This window comes from Pteropus vampyrus, unplaced genomic scaffold (assembly GCF_000151845.1).
Source record: "Pteropus vampyrus isolate Shadow unplaced genomic scaffold, Pvam_2.0 Scaffold295, whole genome shotgun sequence".
Classification (NCBI taxonomy): domain Eukaryota; kingdom Metazoa; phylum Chordata; class Mammalia; order Chiroptera; family Pteropodidae; genus Pteropus; species Pteropus vampyrus.
In genome coordinates, this window is record NW_011889076.1 from 593,084 (window position 1) to 606,367 (window position 13,284).

Consider the following 13,284-nt stretch of genomic DNA (forward strand, 5'->3'; position numbering starts at 1 on the left):
TAGTTTGATTATTGCCTTCAGTTCTAGATAAAAATCATACTTATATTATAGAAATAATCAAGTAAAGTAAAATTATTAGAAAGTAAGTCATAAATTTTATTTGCCTGGAAATTTGTGTGGAGTGCAAAATGAAAGAAATGCCTAAAGCTTGCCAAGGAACTTCATAATTAAAGTAAAATTTTTAATTTTACTTTAATGTGAGTCAGTAACAAAATGCCTGTTAGGATTTCTGGCTATCTTTTTTACTTCACATTATAAATTTCACACCTGTTATATTGTTATACCACGAGTTCTCTTTAATTAGGTATTATCGTTATTTTAAATCTGAATTTTAAATATTTTACTATTTTTTGTTGCTAGTGATATTTCTGGTTTAAATTACAAAACTGAGTTCATGTGTATTCAGAATAGTTGAATAAGATTTGCTTTTTGTGCATCATTCCCTATTTTGATAACTGACTTATCTTTCTGAGGCAAAAGGAATCTGATACTGACTATATTTTTATATCAAACTTATCGACATGTTCTAGGTATTAGCTCTTGTGCTATTTTGCAAGAAAATCTCTTGATTCTGTGACATGAGGGCTACTTTATCTTTCATGTTTTCACTGACTTTCTTTAGGGCATTGATTACCTCCCACTGCCCATCCCACCCATCCAGGAGTTGGCAAGTGCTTAATATGTGCTGTGATCCTTTATTAAAACACAAATCCGACAGCTTCGATTAAAAAAACTGATCTTTTGTAAGGACAATAAAATGTAAATTGTCTTTTAGGCAGATAAATATTCTTATCTTTATTGACCGGTTACTCTTTTCTCTCTGGTTTAAATTATTAAATACTCACAGATTGGCTAAGCATTGTACATGTCCCTAAAGGTCACAAAGTTCGTTCAGTAGACAATGAAGTATTGATTACAGTGCTTCAGAGCCAACGTCGCAGCTTGACTGTGATCAGTAAATCCACAGCCCGGTGAGGCCTGGAAATACCTGTTGATGTGTCAGTGCAACTGTTACCGTGCGAATGATTTTCTCCTTAGATTGTCTCTTAAATTAGTCTTTTCATCTAAAATGTAGTATTTTAGAAACATTTGGTAATTGCACAGTAGGAATTCTATGCCATTTTTAGCATGAATGGCAATTTCTGAATTGCTAATAGATATAATTTATGCTAACTGAGATTTTAAAGAAATCACTGAGGAGAAAGAGAGCTTTCTCTCCTGCTGAGATTATTTATGAAATGATTCAAAACATTTTTAGAGAGCAAGTGCACGATTATGAACATAACCGTGTATCAATGTAACCGATTTTTCAGTCACACACGACTGTACGATGATGCAGATAACTTCATTATATAAAAATGGTGGTTCCAGGCTCTTTTAATCAACAGCAAGTTCTTAACCCATTGCTCTGCTCTGTTAAAGTCACCGTGCCTTCCAAGTTGCATAAAACATGGCATCCAAGGAGTTGTGGGTTTGCAAGTTGCAAGTTTGTGGCGTTTCGTTGTGATTGTACAGAGTGCTATGTGAGGAATTATTCTCATCTATAAATATAACTTTTGTTCCATCTTGATTTTCAGATTCAGTTGAATTAAGTTGATTCACTTTCATTCCGTTTCTTAAATCTCAATTTGAGAATTCTTAAATCCCAATTTGAGAATTCTCAAATTGAGATTTAAGAAATGGAACAAAAGTGAATATGTATGGGTGGCTGTTTTTACTGAAAGTCCACATGTGTAATTTACACATCTTTATATTTTATCATTTCTCACACTTTAAGGAAATTAAATACAGGTGATGAGGGCAGTTTTAGGGGAAGTAAGAGATATGTGAATGTTTTGCTTGTTTCTCAGTCATTGTAAAGCTGCCCAGATATCTACATTCAGAAAACGTGGCTATCATGTTTTCTTTTTTACCATTTCGTAAATAAGAGGTTAACAAGACTTTTCCGTTACGAGACTTTCTGAGCTATTGTCAGAAGACACGTTTGTGTGCGTGCTTGCCGGCTGGGGGCTTTGCTGCCTTATTTGTTCAGATGTGCGCACAAAGATCCATAGACTAGACGGTGAGTGTGGAAGCTGCAAAATTACATACAAGAAAATCAAAAGCTTTTAGGAGACACTTTTAATGTAGTTGAACTTTCTAATTGTCTTTTTTTCCTTTTTAGGTTTTATATGAACAATTCAAGTTTTTCTTGAACCTCTATTTTCTGGTAGTCTCCTGCTCACAGTTCGTACCAGCATTGAAAATAGGCTATCTCTACACCTACTGGGCTCCTCTGGTAAAAGAAAAGATTTTTGAAATTAAATATTTAGAGTATAGTTTTAAGACTTGAAATGGTTAATAGACAAATTGATCAGATTCTTAAAATGTGATATCGTTGCTCTGTATCATTGAACTTTTGTTAAAGGATTTGACAGCGTCTGTCGCTTAAGCCCCTCACAGACGCGCCCCCTGCTGGTGGGGTTCCGGCAGCCTCTGTGGGGCCCTGTGCACCTGCCCGAGTGGCAGGCCTGTCCCCCACCCAGGTCCCCAGCGTGGCCACAGAGCCACTTGGAATCCAGGGAGTCTGCTTGATATGTTATTCTCTTAACACCTTTGGCTGACGGTGACCGTGCTGAAGTAGCACAGTGAAGCCTGGACAGTTCCTGGTGGACAGCTCAGTGCGTACAACTTGTTGAAAGGCAAATGATACTTATCACCTGATACTTCCATTTTAGGCACGTGCTGCCTTGCTAATCGTCTCATGCTGTTTGCTGGTTGTTTTTATCGATTCTCAGCTCATACAAAGGCACGCCCTCGTCCCCTCTCCTAGAAGAGCGTGTGGTCCTTCGGTCTACTCGAGGGCGGTCGGCCCCGTGCGGAGCCGGCCAGGGCTCAGGCGCCTGCCGGCGCGCCCTTGGAGCCGGGGTCTGCCGCAGGGAACCGGAGACGGGCTAGGAGTCAGCTTGGCGGGACAGGAGGAGCCAGCCCTCCTGTCCCCGTTCACATGGACGCGGCTGCAGGGGTGTGAGCGGTGAGCGTCCCCGTGCAGGTCACACATGCAGATCCGAGACTGGGCGCGGCGCTGACCGTGTCCGCGGTGGCCCTCACCTGCTCTCTGGTAGACGGCCATCTGCAGCATGGGAGGGTGGTTTGGTCGTCTTTACTGGAAGCCTGAAAATGGATGCGAGGAATTTATCCTGAAGAAATAACGGGTCACAAAGTCTGAAGAACGTCTACTTTATTTTTGATGTAAAACTTCTTTAAAAGTCAGCTGTCTAACAACGGATCATTTATGCTCTGTGCCATGCATATGTTGGACTGCCATGTTCCGTGTAGCTTTAAAAATGAAGTTTAGAAAAAGTATTTAATAACGTTAAAGGTACATCTGTTAGAATGATTGGGAAAAGGGGGTTGAAACATGGATAGGATGGGATCCACACTCTGACCCGCCAGGAGCGAGCTGTCTGTGCCCAGTGCTGGCACCGCAGCGACTGAGACGGGTGTGCTTTCCCGGCCGAGCCCAGGCATGGGACAGAGGACGCAGACAGGGCCACAGCGCCCGGCAGCCATCCCAGAGCTGCGAACAGGAAGGCGAAGAGTCGGGTAGGGGCAGCGAGAGGACTGGGGCTGCTTTAGAGCGATAGGCCCTTCTTAGGGGTGGCATCGAATGACATCTGAGTGACAGGAGAGAGGGGCGCGCTGTGTACAGAACAGGGAGAAGTGTATTACAGGCGGAGGGGAAGCGGTGGCTAGAGGTCTTAGAGCTACAGGATACGTGGTGTGCGTGCGCGGGGACCGTGGTCGGCCGGGCTGGGGCAGCTCCTCCGGCGCACGCTCTGCCATCGCCCCGAGTTGGCCAGGGAGCCCTGGGTTTGAGTGGCTGGTGCGTGCCCCGCAAAGAACACCGGGGCTTCCGCCGCAGCTTTAGAAGTGGAGGTTAGAGCCGGGAAGCCGCGGGGGGCGAGTCTTTCCTCCTCCTGCCCGCTCATCTTCCTTCCCGCTGGCGGTGACCTTCGTCCTGAATTTGAGATTATCATTGCTCTGTATCTCTTAATAATTTTAGTATTTGTATCAATAAACAATATACAATATTGTTTTGCATGATTTAAGAAATTTATATAAAGATTGTCTTTTTCTGTGTATCTTTTTGCAACATGCATTTTTTAAACCTAAAGCTGGGTTAAAAAAATGCCCCAATTTGAACCAAAAAACCAAGTCAATCAATTTTCAACTCCCCGAAAGAATTTTTTTTCTGAATCTGTCACAGTTACTTGTCCATCCTCCTGGGAAAGGAGATTTTTAGGTTATTTCTAATGTTTCACAAATACAGACTTTGCTGTAACGATTAGTCTGAATGTACTTTACTTTTTATGTACATGCGCCGGGAATTCTACGGGCTGTGTGTGCGCCAGAAGTCGCGTTTAAAAAGAGCTGTTTATTTTTTCCACTTTGTAAACAAAGGAGGTATTCTTCCGCAGGGATTTCTCCGGAAGCCTCTGGCTCGTGCTCTTTCCCTCCCCGTGTATTTTAACCGCGGTCCCATGTCCAGGGCCCGGCCGGGCGCGTGACCTTCACGCACACACACTTAAGGTTTTTGACGTCATTCTCTGCTCGTTCTCTAAGGTTTCGTAAGGTTGCTTAAGCAAAAAGAATCAGTTAGCATTTTCGTATTTCTCCTAGGCAAATACCTGCCAGTGAGGCATAAAACCATTATTTTACAGCTGGCAGTTATAAAATCTAATGTCTGATGTCCACTAATTTTAAAGAAAAAAAAGTTACTTCAGAGTTATTCCCTCTGCTCTCTAACTGAACATGGGATGCTTCTGAAAACAGTGATAGCTTAATTAGTAATCTTTCTGTTTCAGATATTCCTGGCAATGTTATTTACAAGCTTCAGCTCAACTAATTTCTGCTCTATTTTTCCATATCTTAGAAGTGTAAACTGAAAATAAGGTGATTTCATTACGCTGTCCTGTCGGAATGAGACTGCCTTTCATACTGTTCAGCTTTCAGAGCAGCTCTTTGAGGCAGAGCTAGCGTCATCAGAGTGACAAAGCGACTGTCCAGCTTCTGTCGTGATGGGCAAGGCGCCGTAGGGCTGTCCATGCAGAAGGTTTTTAGGTGAAGAAAATACGAATTTATAACTCCGCCTCTGCCATATGAAATGTCTTCCTGGTACTTGGTCAATGCATGGTTGAAAACCGGATGGGCTGTGCGGGGGCGGGGGGAAGCCATCTCTGGGGACCCTGCCTGTCAGTCTGGCTTTGCAGCCCTCCCTTCTCTCCGCCCTTCCCGGTGCATCTCTGCATCAGAGGCGTGGGCGCGGCGTGAAAAGGAGAAACGAAATCCGTTCCTTGGACCCCCACCATCCAGAGACTCGCCAAAATTACGTGTTCTCTGTGGGTCTCGCTCTTTATCTGTGCGTTAGAGCTAAAGGTACACACCTGCTAAGGGCGTCGTGACAGCGAAGAAGTAACTCATTTAAAGTACACAGAAAAGTGGCCAGCACGTAATAATTCTTCAAAGGTAAACTGATACTATAATGTATCGGTAGAATTTACTCTCTTTTTACAAAAATAGACACTGCTCTGGCACGCACTCCACACGGCTCCTGCGTTATCTGGAGAAATAGGAAATAGGAGGAAAGAATTCCACTCTGACATGAGCTGTGGTCGTGGGCAGTGCGCAGGCACGTGAGGCGTTCCTGTCGTGCAGTCCGACTAACAGATCGGCACAAATGCTGTTACTTGCAGGGCAACAGCGTGGCGCTGTGGCGCTCCTGCTCAGCTTTGGTTTTTCCGGTGGCAGCGCTGTCGCCTGGGGGCGTGGGAGGCTCGCCCTGAACCAGCACGGTGCTGGGACACGCGCAGGCCTTGGAGACCCGGACTCTAAGGCAGAGGCCCATCGTGTAGACTCCGGCCTCACCTCTCCCTCAACCTGCTTCGTGTCTCGAGGCTGGCTGTTGGGCGGTGTCTCGGAATGGCTGTACTGGTGACTGTCCCGCACACCTGTCAGGTACTCAGAGAAGCCGCAGGCGGGAGTGTGGCCGGGGCGTCCTGTCTGCGGCCAGGGCTCTGCTTCCTCCCTGGGCCGTTCACCTCTCATTTTCAGAAGCCGCGCCCTGTTCCTCCTTGGCGTGTTGTCACCACTGTGGCTGCACCAGAGGCGGGGCTGATTTTCACTCCTCGAGTTGTTGGAAGCGCTAGGAACTAGCACATTTTTGTGGTTTTATCGTAGCGTAATGAATTCACAGTAGGTCTAAAGGGCTGAAATTTAGATTCGCCTGGAGAGTTTGAGTAACATGTATCTAAGGCCGGGCTGTTCCCTGGAGACTAGACACGTTTCAGAGAGGGCCCGAACAGTCTGCACTGCAGGAAACCCACCCGGTGGTGACGAGGCATTCGCCTCATGGGAGACCATTCCTTTAAAAGTCCCGTCTTCAGTATGGAAGTAACACATTTGGAAATCATTCTCCTCTTGTCTCTCAAAGTGGATCGTTCACAAATGGAATTCCAAGCAGTTGTCGTCTGTGGTGAGCGCGTCTGTGGCAGGTGCTGCTCTGCTGCAGGAGGGTGGCTGCGTGGGGCTGTGTTTTCTGCATTTGTAGATGCATTGTTCATGTTACTGCAGTTGAGCTGTGACTCACAAGCCGCTTGTCTGTTTAAAGTAGTGCTGTCTTCCTCCCCAAGACTATGACTAAAATAATAATGATGTGCTTTTAAATCAGTGGTGTCTTTGAATTAAGGAAATACAGTATTTCGTCATATGTCTGTACCATGCATTTCACACTTGCAGACATGTAGGTTATGTCCAGTTTTTCAAATTCACTGTTGGGATTCTTGATTTTTTCTTTAGGATATGTTTCTAGAAATGAAGCTACTTGGTTAAACTGTGTATATTTTAAGGCTTTTGAGAATACTAAATTTCTTTTTTTTGTATATCGGGCGCTGGAGATTCACATATTTTTTTTTGTCTTACCTTTGCTAACTCTAGTTCTAATAAAATAATGAATTTACACTCAAGTAAGAGTACTTACGTGCTCCCAGCCACTGGGTTTTGATGACCACTTTATCCGTTACTGCTTCGTCCCAGCTCTGGGAAACCTGCCGTAAGTGCCCCGAGCACACGCTTCCTTCTCTCTAGCCTGGAGGTGTTTGCTTGGCACGTGGAAATCTCTCGTTCTGAAACGTTGGTGCTTCGCACGGCCAACGTGCTTTAATGCTGAGCCTGGCACTGTCCCCTGGGATCGGGAACAGGATGCCGTCCTGGTGGGAAGGGCAGGAGCCGTCTCTGCTGGCAGGTGACATATGGTCTGGTGTGTAGGAAAATTTGAGGAGCCCCCCCTCCCCCCCCACACACAGAGATATTGGACCTAATAAGTGAGTCAGGTTGTAGGGCACACGATAAACTCACAGAATCATTCGTATTCATTCACTAGCAGTGACCACCAGAAAATAAAATTAGGGTAACAGTTCTGTTCATGATAGCATCAAAAAAAGAAAAAATAGGAAGAGAGTTAGCTAAAGTGCAAGATGGCATGTTGAAAACCATAAAACACTTTTGAAAAAAAAATTAAGGTCTAAATAAATAGAAAGCCATTTGATGTTCGAGAATCAAGACTTGGCCTCGTTGCAGCCCGGCGCGGCCCCCTCCAAATCCCAGGTGGCTCCCTGCAGGCGGGCACGCGGGCCCTGAAGTTCCTGGGAAGACGCAGGGACACAGAGCAGCTGTACAACCCAGAAAAGTAGACGGAAGATGGAGGACTCCTGCTCCTCCGTTTCCAAACCTCGTACCAAGCTGCTCCGATCAAGACGGCGTGGTGCGGGCAGAAGGGTGGACATGTAGGCCAGAGACGCAGCCGGGAGGCCGGAAATGGACCGTACGTTTATGACACACTGGTTTTTGGCGGGGCTGCCGAAATAGGTCAATGGAGAAAGAATAGTATTTTCGACAACTGGGTAGCTCCATGCGAAAGAGCGAGTTGGACCCTACCATATACCACGTGGAAAAAGTAACTCAAAATGGGTTAAACCCAAACGGAGACCTGAAACTCTCAGCCTCCTGGAAAAGAACGCAGAGGTGAATCTGTGCGACCTCGGCCACGAAAAGCCCAAGCGACAAAAGAAAACGTGAAGTAAATTTTTTATCTAAATTATTGGACTTCATCTAAATTAAAACTTTTGTGCATCAGAGGACACCATCAAGAATGTAAAATGATAACCAAGAATGAGAGAAAGCATTTGTAACGACGTATTTGTAAGTCATCTCTGACAAGGTGCTTGTATCCAGAATAACATATAGCGTTCTTAAAACTTAACCGTTTTAAGTGGGCATAAAACCCAGTTAAAAAGTCGATGTAAGATCTGAATACATATTTTTCTAAAGAAGGTAGGCAGGTGGCCATAAGCACATGGAAAGAGGTGCCACTTTGGGGAGCAGTCTGTCATTGCATCAATGCTGAATGAACAGCGAGCGCCCACCCCGAAGAAGCAGGCCCGTGGAGGCAGACGGCCCGGGGGAGGTTGCTGGGGCCGGGGCGGGAGGGAGTGGCGGGTGGCCAGTGTTGGGGATGGGGTTTCTTTTTGGGGTGATGAAAATATTCTAAAATTGGATGGTAATGATGATGGCACAACTCCGAACTACTAGACAAATGAATTGTATACGTTGAGGGTGAACTTTATGGCACATGAATTACATCTCAACAAAACCATTATTTTTTAGAGTGTGCTAAAAGACCCAGGCGTGGGGGTCCAAGTGCCTCGGCCGCGGCCGCGGGCCGCGGTGGGGCACGTGGGCTCGGTGCCCGCACCCTCTTCACGGCTGGAGCCGGGGGCCCGCTGGTGATGGCTCCTTGCTCAGCGGTTCCCGGATGGCTTTAGGGTGCTTAGACCGGTGCTCTCTGCAGCCCTGGGATTCCTTGGTGAAGACCGGATGGGGTGCGTCTCGGGGTTCGGGGACTAGGGTGGTGCCGGCACTGGGGTAGAGGCCGCGAGGGGCGGGCGGCTGGGCGGAGAGCTGGTGGCTCTGGAGCTCGAGCTTGCAGCGGGGCCATCGAGGGCTCATGCCGTGACTCGGGGGGCCTGGCCCCGGAGGAGGGTTCTGTAGCTGAGGACGGTGCGGTGACGCGTGGACGAGGCTGGGCGGGAGAGCGACGGAGCGGTGGGAGCTGAGCGCGGCTGGGGCCGGGCCGATGCGGCGGCGAACACGGTCGCAGTCAGTGACCGGCCACTAATGCGAGGGCCAGAGAGGAGTCGTGACATGACTCCCTGCTGGTGGCCGTGGCTCGAGGGTCACAGCTGTGCTGGCCAGCGGGTGAGTGGAGCCCTGGGCCTCGGGGTCTGAGGGGATCTCACACCGGCGTTCAGGGGTGACGGCGTAAGGGGGAGTGCGTTCCCCTAGTGGCCCACTCGCTGTAGCGCGTTGGTTATTCAGGGACAATTATTGTCTTTTCCATGGAAATTCACTCACAAAGTAGATGGCGCACGGGTGTCAGTAACAAGGAGCCTGCTGAAGAGAGCTCTGGTGAATCACAGGGAGATGGACTTGAAGAATGTTCACGGAACGTGAGTCAGGAAATACATACGTAGCTTTTAGGAGATGGGTGTTGGCCACGTCAGTGGTCTAACAGTTCACAGCAGACGACAGGAACGTGAAACTTTTGTGTAAATAGTGTCATGTTAACCTGTTCGGCCTCTAACAATAGAGGAAAAGAGCTCTGCTCTCGAGTGCAGCTGCCCGACACCGCACCGTGTAAGAAAATGGGTCAGCGCCAGTGTCGTGTCCGGCACTGCTTTGTGTCCCTCACTGCTCTCATTCCCCCAGCACTAAGATTCGAGGGCAGAAATGAGGTTCCTGTGCCAGTCTCGTTAACTCGATGTTTGAACGTCTGACTGTCCGTATCTGATTCGTGGGCCTGTGGAAGATCGCTCATTTTTCTTAGGGTCACTGGTGTTTTCTGATGTGCAGCTTGAAGTACATATTATGATTCGAATTTTAAAAATTGTCTTGGGTATAGTAAGAATTGTAAATCTTTTACTACGTATTACATTTTATAGTATTTTGTTGTCGCGTTTCATCGTCGTTTTGTTTTTATTTATTTTATGTTTTAGAAGCAATACACAGCTGACCCCCGAACAACACAGGGCTTAGGGCCCCACGCAGTCCAAAACCCGCATGTAACTTTTGACTCCCCCAAAACTTAGGGGACCTAAGTTTTGGGCCTCCATGGGGAATGGGTTCCAGGACCCCCCGCAGATACCAAAGTCCACGGATGCTCAAGCTCCTTCTTTAAAGTGGTGTGGATCAATGCGCAGTCGGGCCCCCTGCATCTGCAGATGCCCCCCTGCCCCCCACTCCAGCAAACTGAAAGTAATACAGGTGTTCACTGAAGAAGCATCTGTGGGTGAGTGGATCCTGCGCAGGTCACACACCCTGTTGTTTAAGGGTCAGCTGTAAATCAAGGGAAGAGAATAAGACTAAATCGTAAAAGCATTTTCCTTACTTTTTTGTTAAAGTGAACTTTTCTCAAATACCTTATTTCATTTTGTTTTATAGGGATTCGTCTTGGCCGTTACTATCACGAGAGAAGCAATCGATGAATTCCGGCGTTTTCAGCGAGACAAGGAAGTGAATTCACAACTATACAGCAAGCTTACAGTAAGAGGTTAGCAAGACACTTTTCATCCTGTTTATCATGTGTTTAATGCAGTCAGTATTTTAGAATTGATATAAGTGAAAGAAAACATGTCTTAATTCTGTTATTGAAAATAGTATTATGTGATTGCATGTAGTATCTAATTTTCTAATAATAAAAGAATGTATGGAATTTCAGGATAGAATTTTATTCTCAGATACTTCGACATATGTTTGTGTGAATTAAATATGTAAACGCACCTAAACACACACACGCGTACAAACATGTACACATATATTAATAATTATATAACGTCTGTCACAGTTCATGTATAACACATGTGTACTTAGACACACGTGAAACCCACCTGGGCACGCACATTTTCTGTGAAGCATCATGTCACCGCATTTAAATCTCTCCTTGCATTATACTTGAAACACGATCATAAGGTTAGACCTCTAGTACCATAACCACACAAAAGTCAAGGGCTTTGTGCACCTAAAACGAGTGTCACGATCCCAGGTGCTCACTGGTGTGCGGTGTTTTCCTTGACCTTCATGCAGGGCTCTCCGCTTGCTTAATTTAAAGGGCTCGTTTATTTGGTTTCTCAGTCTTAGCAGCAAAGTAGGGTTTTAGAACAGAATCGAGTGAAGCTATCACAGATGGGCATTATGACAGCGGAGAAGTGACGGGGAAGACACTGAAGAACCAAGGGGGTGTTCGCGATACCTCGACGCCTGCTTAACGCGAAGGGGTTTGGAGTGGCTCTGTGTCTTCTGTTTGCATATGGACGTCTGTACAGTGCATTGTTTATTTGAAATAATCCTGTCCAAAAAAATTCTGTTTACAGCTTATTGGGATATATTTCACATAACATAAAATTCATCCATTTAGAGTATACAGTTCAGTGGTTTTTGGTGTATTCACAGTTCTGAAGCCATCACCACCATAATCTTAGAACATCTTTAACATCCTAGAAAGAAAGTATGAATATGTATGTATATCGACAGTCACTCTCCATTCTTGCTCCATCTCTGCGGATCTGCCTCTTCTGGACGTTCCGTGTAAATGGAGTGGCGCAGTGCGCGTCTTTTGTCTTTCACTCGGTGAAGTGTTTTCAGGGTCCGTCCGCGTTGCGGCCGCATCAGTGCTCGCTTGCCTTTTAGTGCCCGACCGTCTCCCAGCGTGTGATACGCCGGCTTCTTTTTGCCTACTCGTCAGTGGGTAGACGTGTGGGCTGTTTCCACTTTTAGGCCATTGTAAATAATGCTGTTGTGAACATTGACGTGTCAGTTTAATTTCTTTTGTACATCTTCCTGAGAGTGAACTTGCTAGATTATGTGGTAACTGTGGTTTTCATGAACTGCCAGACTGTTCCGTAATTGGCCGCACCATTTTACATTCTCACCAGCAGTGTGTGAGGGCTCCAGCTTCTCCACACCCTCGTCAGCACTTCGCATTGTCTCTTTCTGGCTGTAGCCATCCCGGTGGGTGTGGGGTAGTATCTCACTGTGACTGGATTTGCATTTCCATCACGACTGATGGTGTTGAGCATTTTATGTGCTTATTGGCCTTCTGTATGTCTTCTTCACAGAAATGTTTATTCAGATTCTTTGTCTACTTTTTAACTGGGTTATTCTTTAATCGTGAAGTTGTAAGAAGTTCTTTTTATAGTCCAGATTTAAGTTCCTTGCCAGATATATGGTTTGGAAATACTTTGTCTCATTCTATGAGTTGTATTTTTTCTTTCTTCGTGGTGTCTTCTGATGCACAAAAGTTTTTAATTTTGATGAAGTTCAACTCACCTATGTTTTCTTTTGTTGCTCGTGCTTTTGGGGTTTTATCTAAGAAACAATTTGCTAAACCAAGATTACAAAGATTTACTTCTATTTTTTTTTCTAGTTTTCTAGTTTTAGTTCTTACATTCAGATTTGTGATTTGTTTTCATTTCATATCTTGTGTTTGGTGAGTCCACATTCTTTTGCACATGACTTATCAAGTTGTCCCAGCACCATTTGTTGAAAAGATTATTCTCAACTGAATTAAAAAATTAATTATTAAAAAGCTTTTAGGCTTAAAGTATGGCATGTTAGAGGAAGGGTGTGTTGCAGAGAAGGTTAGCTTTAGTTTTGCAAGAAAGAATCCCCCTAATGGCCAGGTAACTTCGGTTTGCCTTTTTTAGGATATAGTAAAGATCTGGCTTATTCAAAAAATTATTTTAATTGTGGTATTTGGGCAGAGCAGAGAATTGTTTCTGTGCATCAATCGTATCATTCAAAAATACGCGGTGTGGTGATGTCAGCAGAAATGGCAGAGCAGGCAGCTCCACGTGCCCTGTTTGCCACAAAAACACTGAGAAATCGAGCAGAACCTGAGAACTGATGTCATCAGAACTCCGGAAAGCAGTCAGAGGTTTATAGCACCCGAGTGACAGTGAATCCAGGAAGAGGCCACCTAGAAGTAGTGGGAAAGCTCTTCGGTGTGTCCCCTGCCCTTGCTCCACGCCTCCCCAGCATGGCGCCCATCTCTGCAGGGGGCGAGGAGGACGCACTTGCAGCGCATCGTGTCCCTCTGTCTGACCCGTCTCAGGGCTGCTTGAACGATGGACCCAAGACCCTGGGCTTCCTCCCACCTAGCTTGGAACTCACACAGGGCAGAGAAGCCGAAAA

The 13,284-nt window shown here is 45.9% G+C and overlaps 1 protein-coding gene across 1 annotated transcript in view; it reads left to right on the plus strand.

The window, feature by feature from the left end:
• Positions 1-13,284, plus strand: part of LOC105303019 (probable phospholipid-transporting ATPase IIB) — a 171,392-nt gene that overhangs the window by 21,141 nt on the left and 136,967 nt on the right. Inside the window, exons 4-5 of the mRNA XM_023521125.1 lie at positions 2,165-2,278; positions 10,537-10,645. Coding sequence (XP_023376893.1) covers positions 2,165-2,278; positions 10,537-10,645 — 223 coding nt within the window. The remainder of the gene's footprint in view (positions 1-2,164; positions 2,279-10,536; positions 10,646-13,284) is intronic.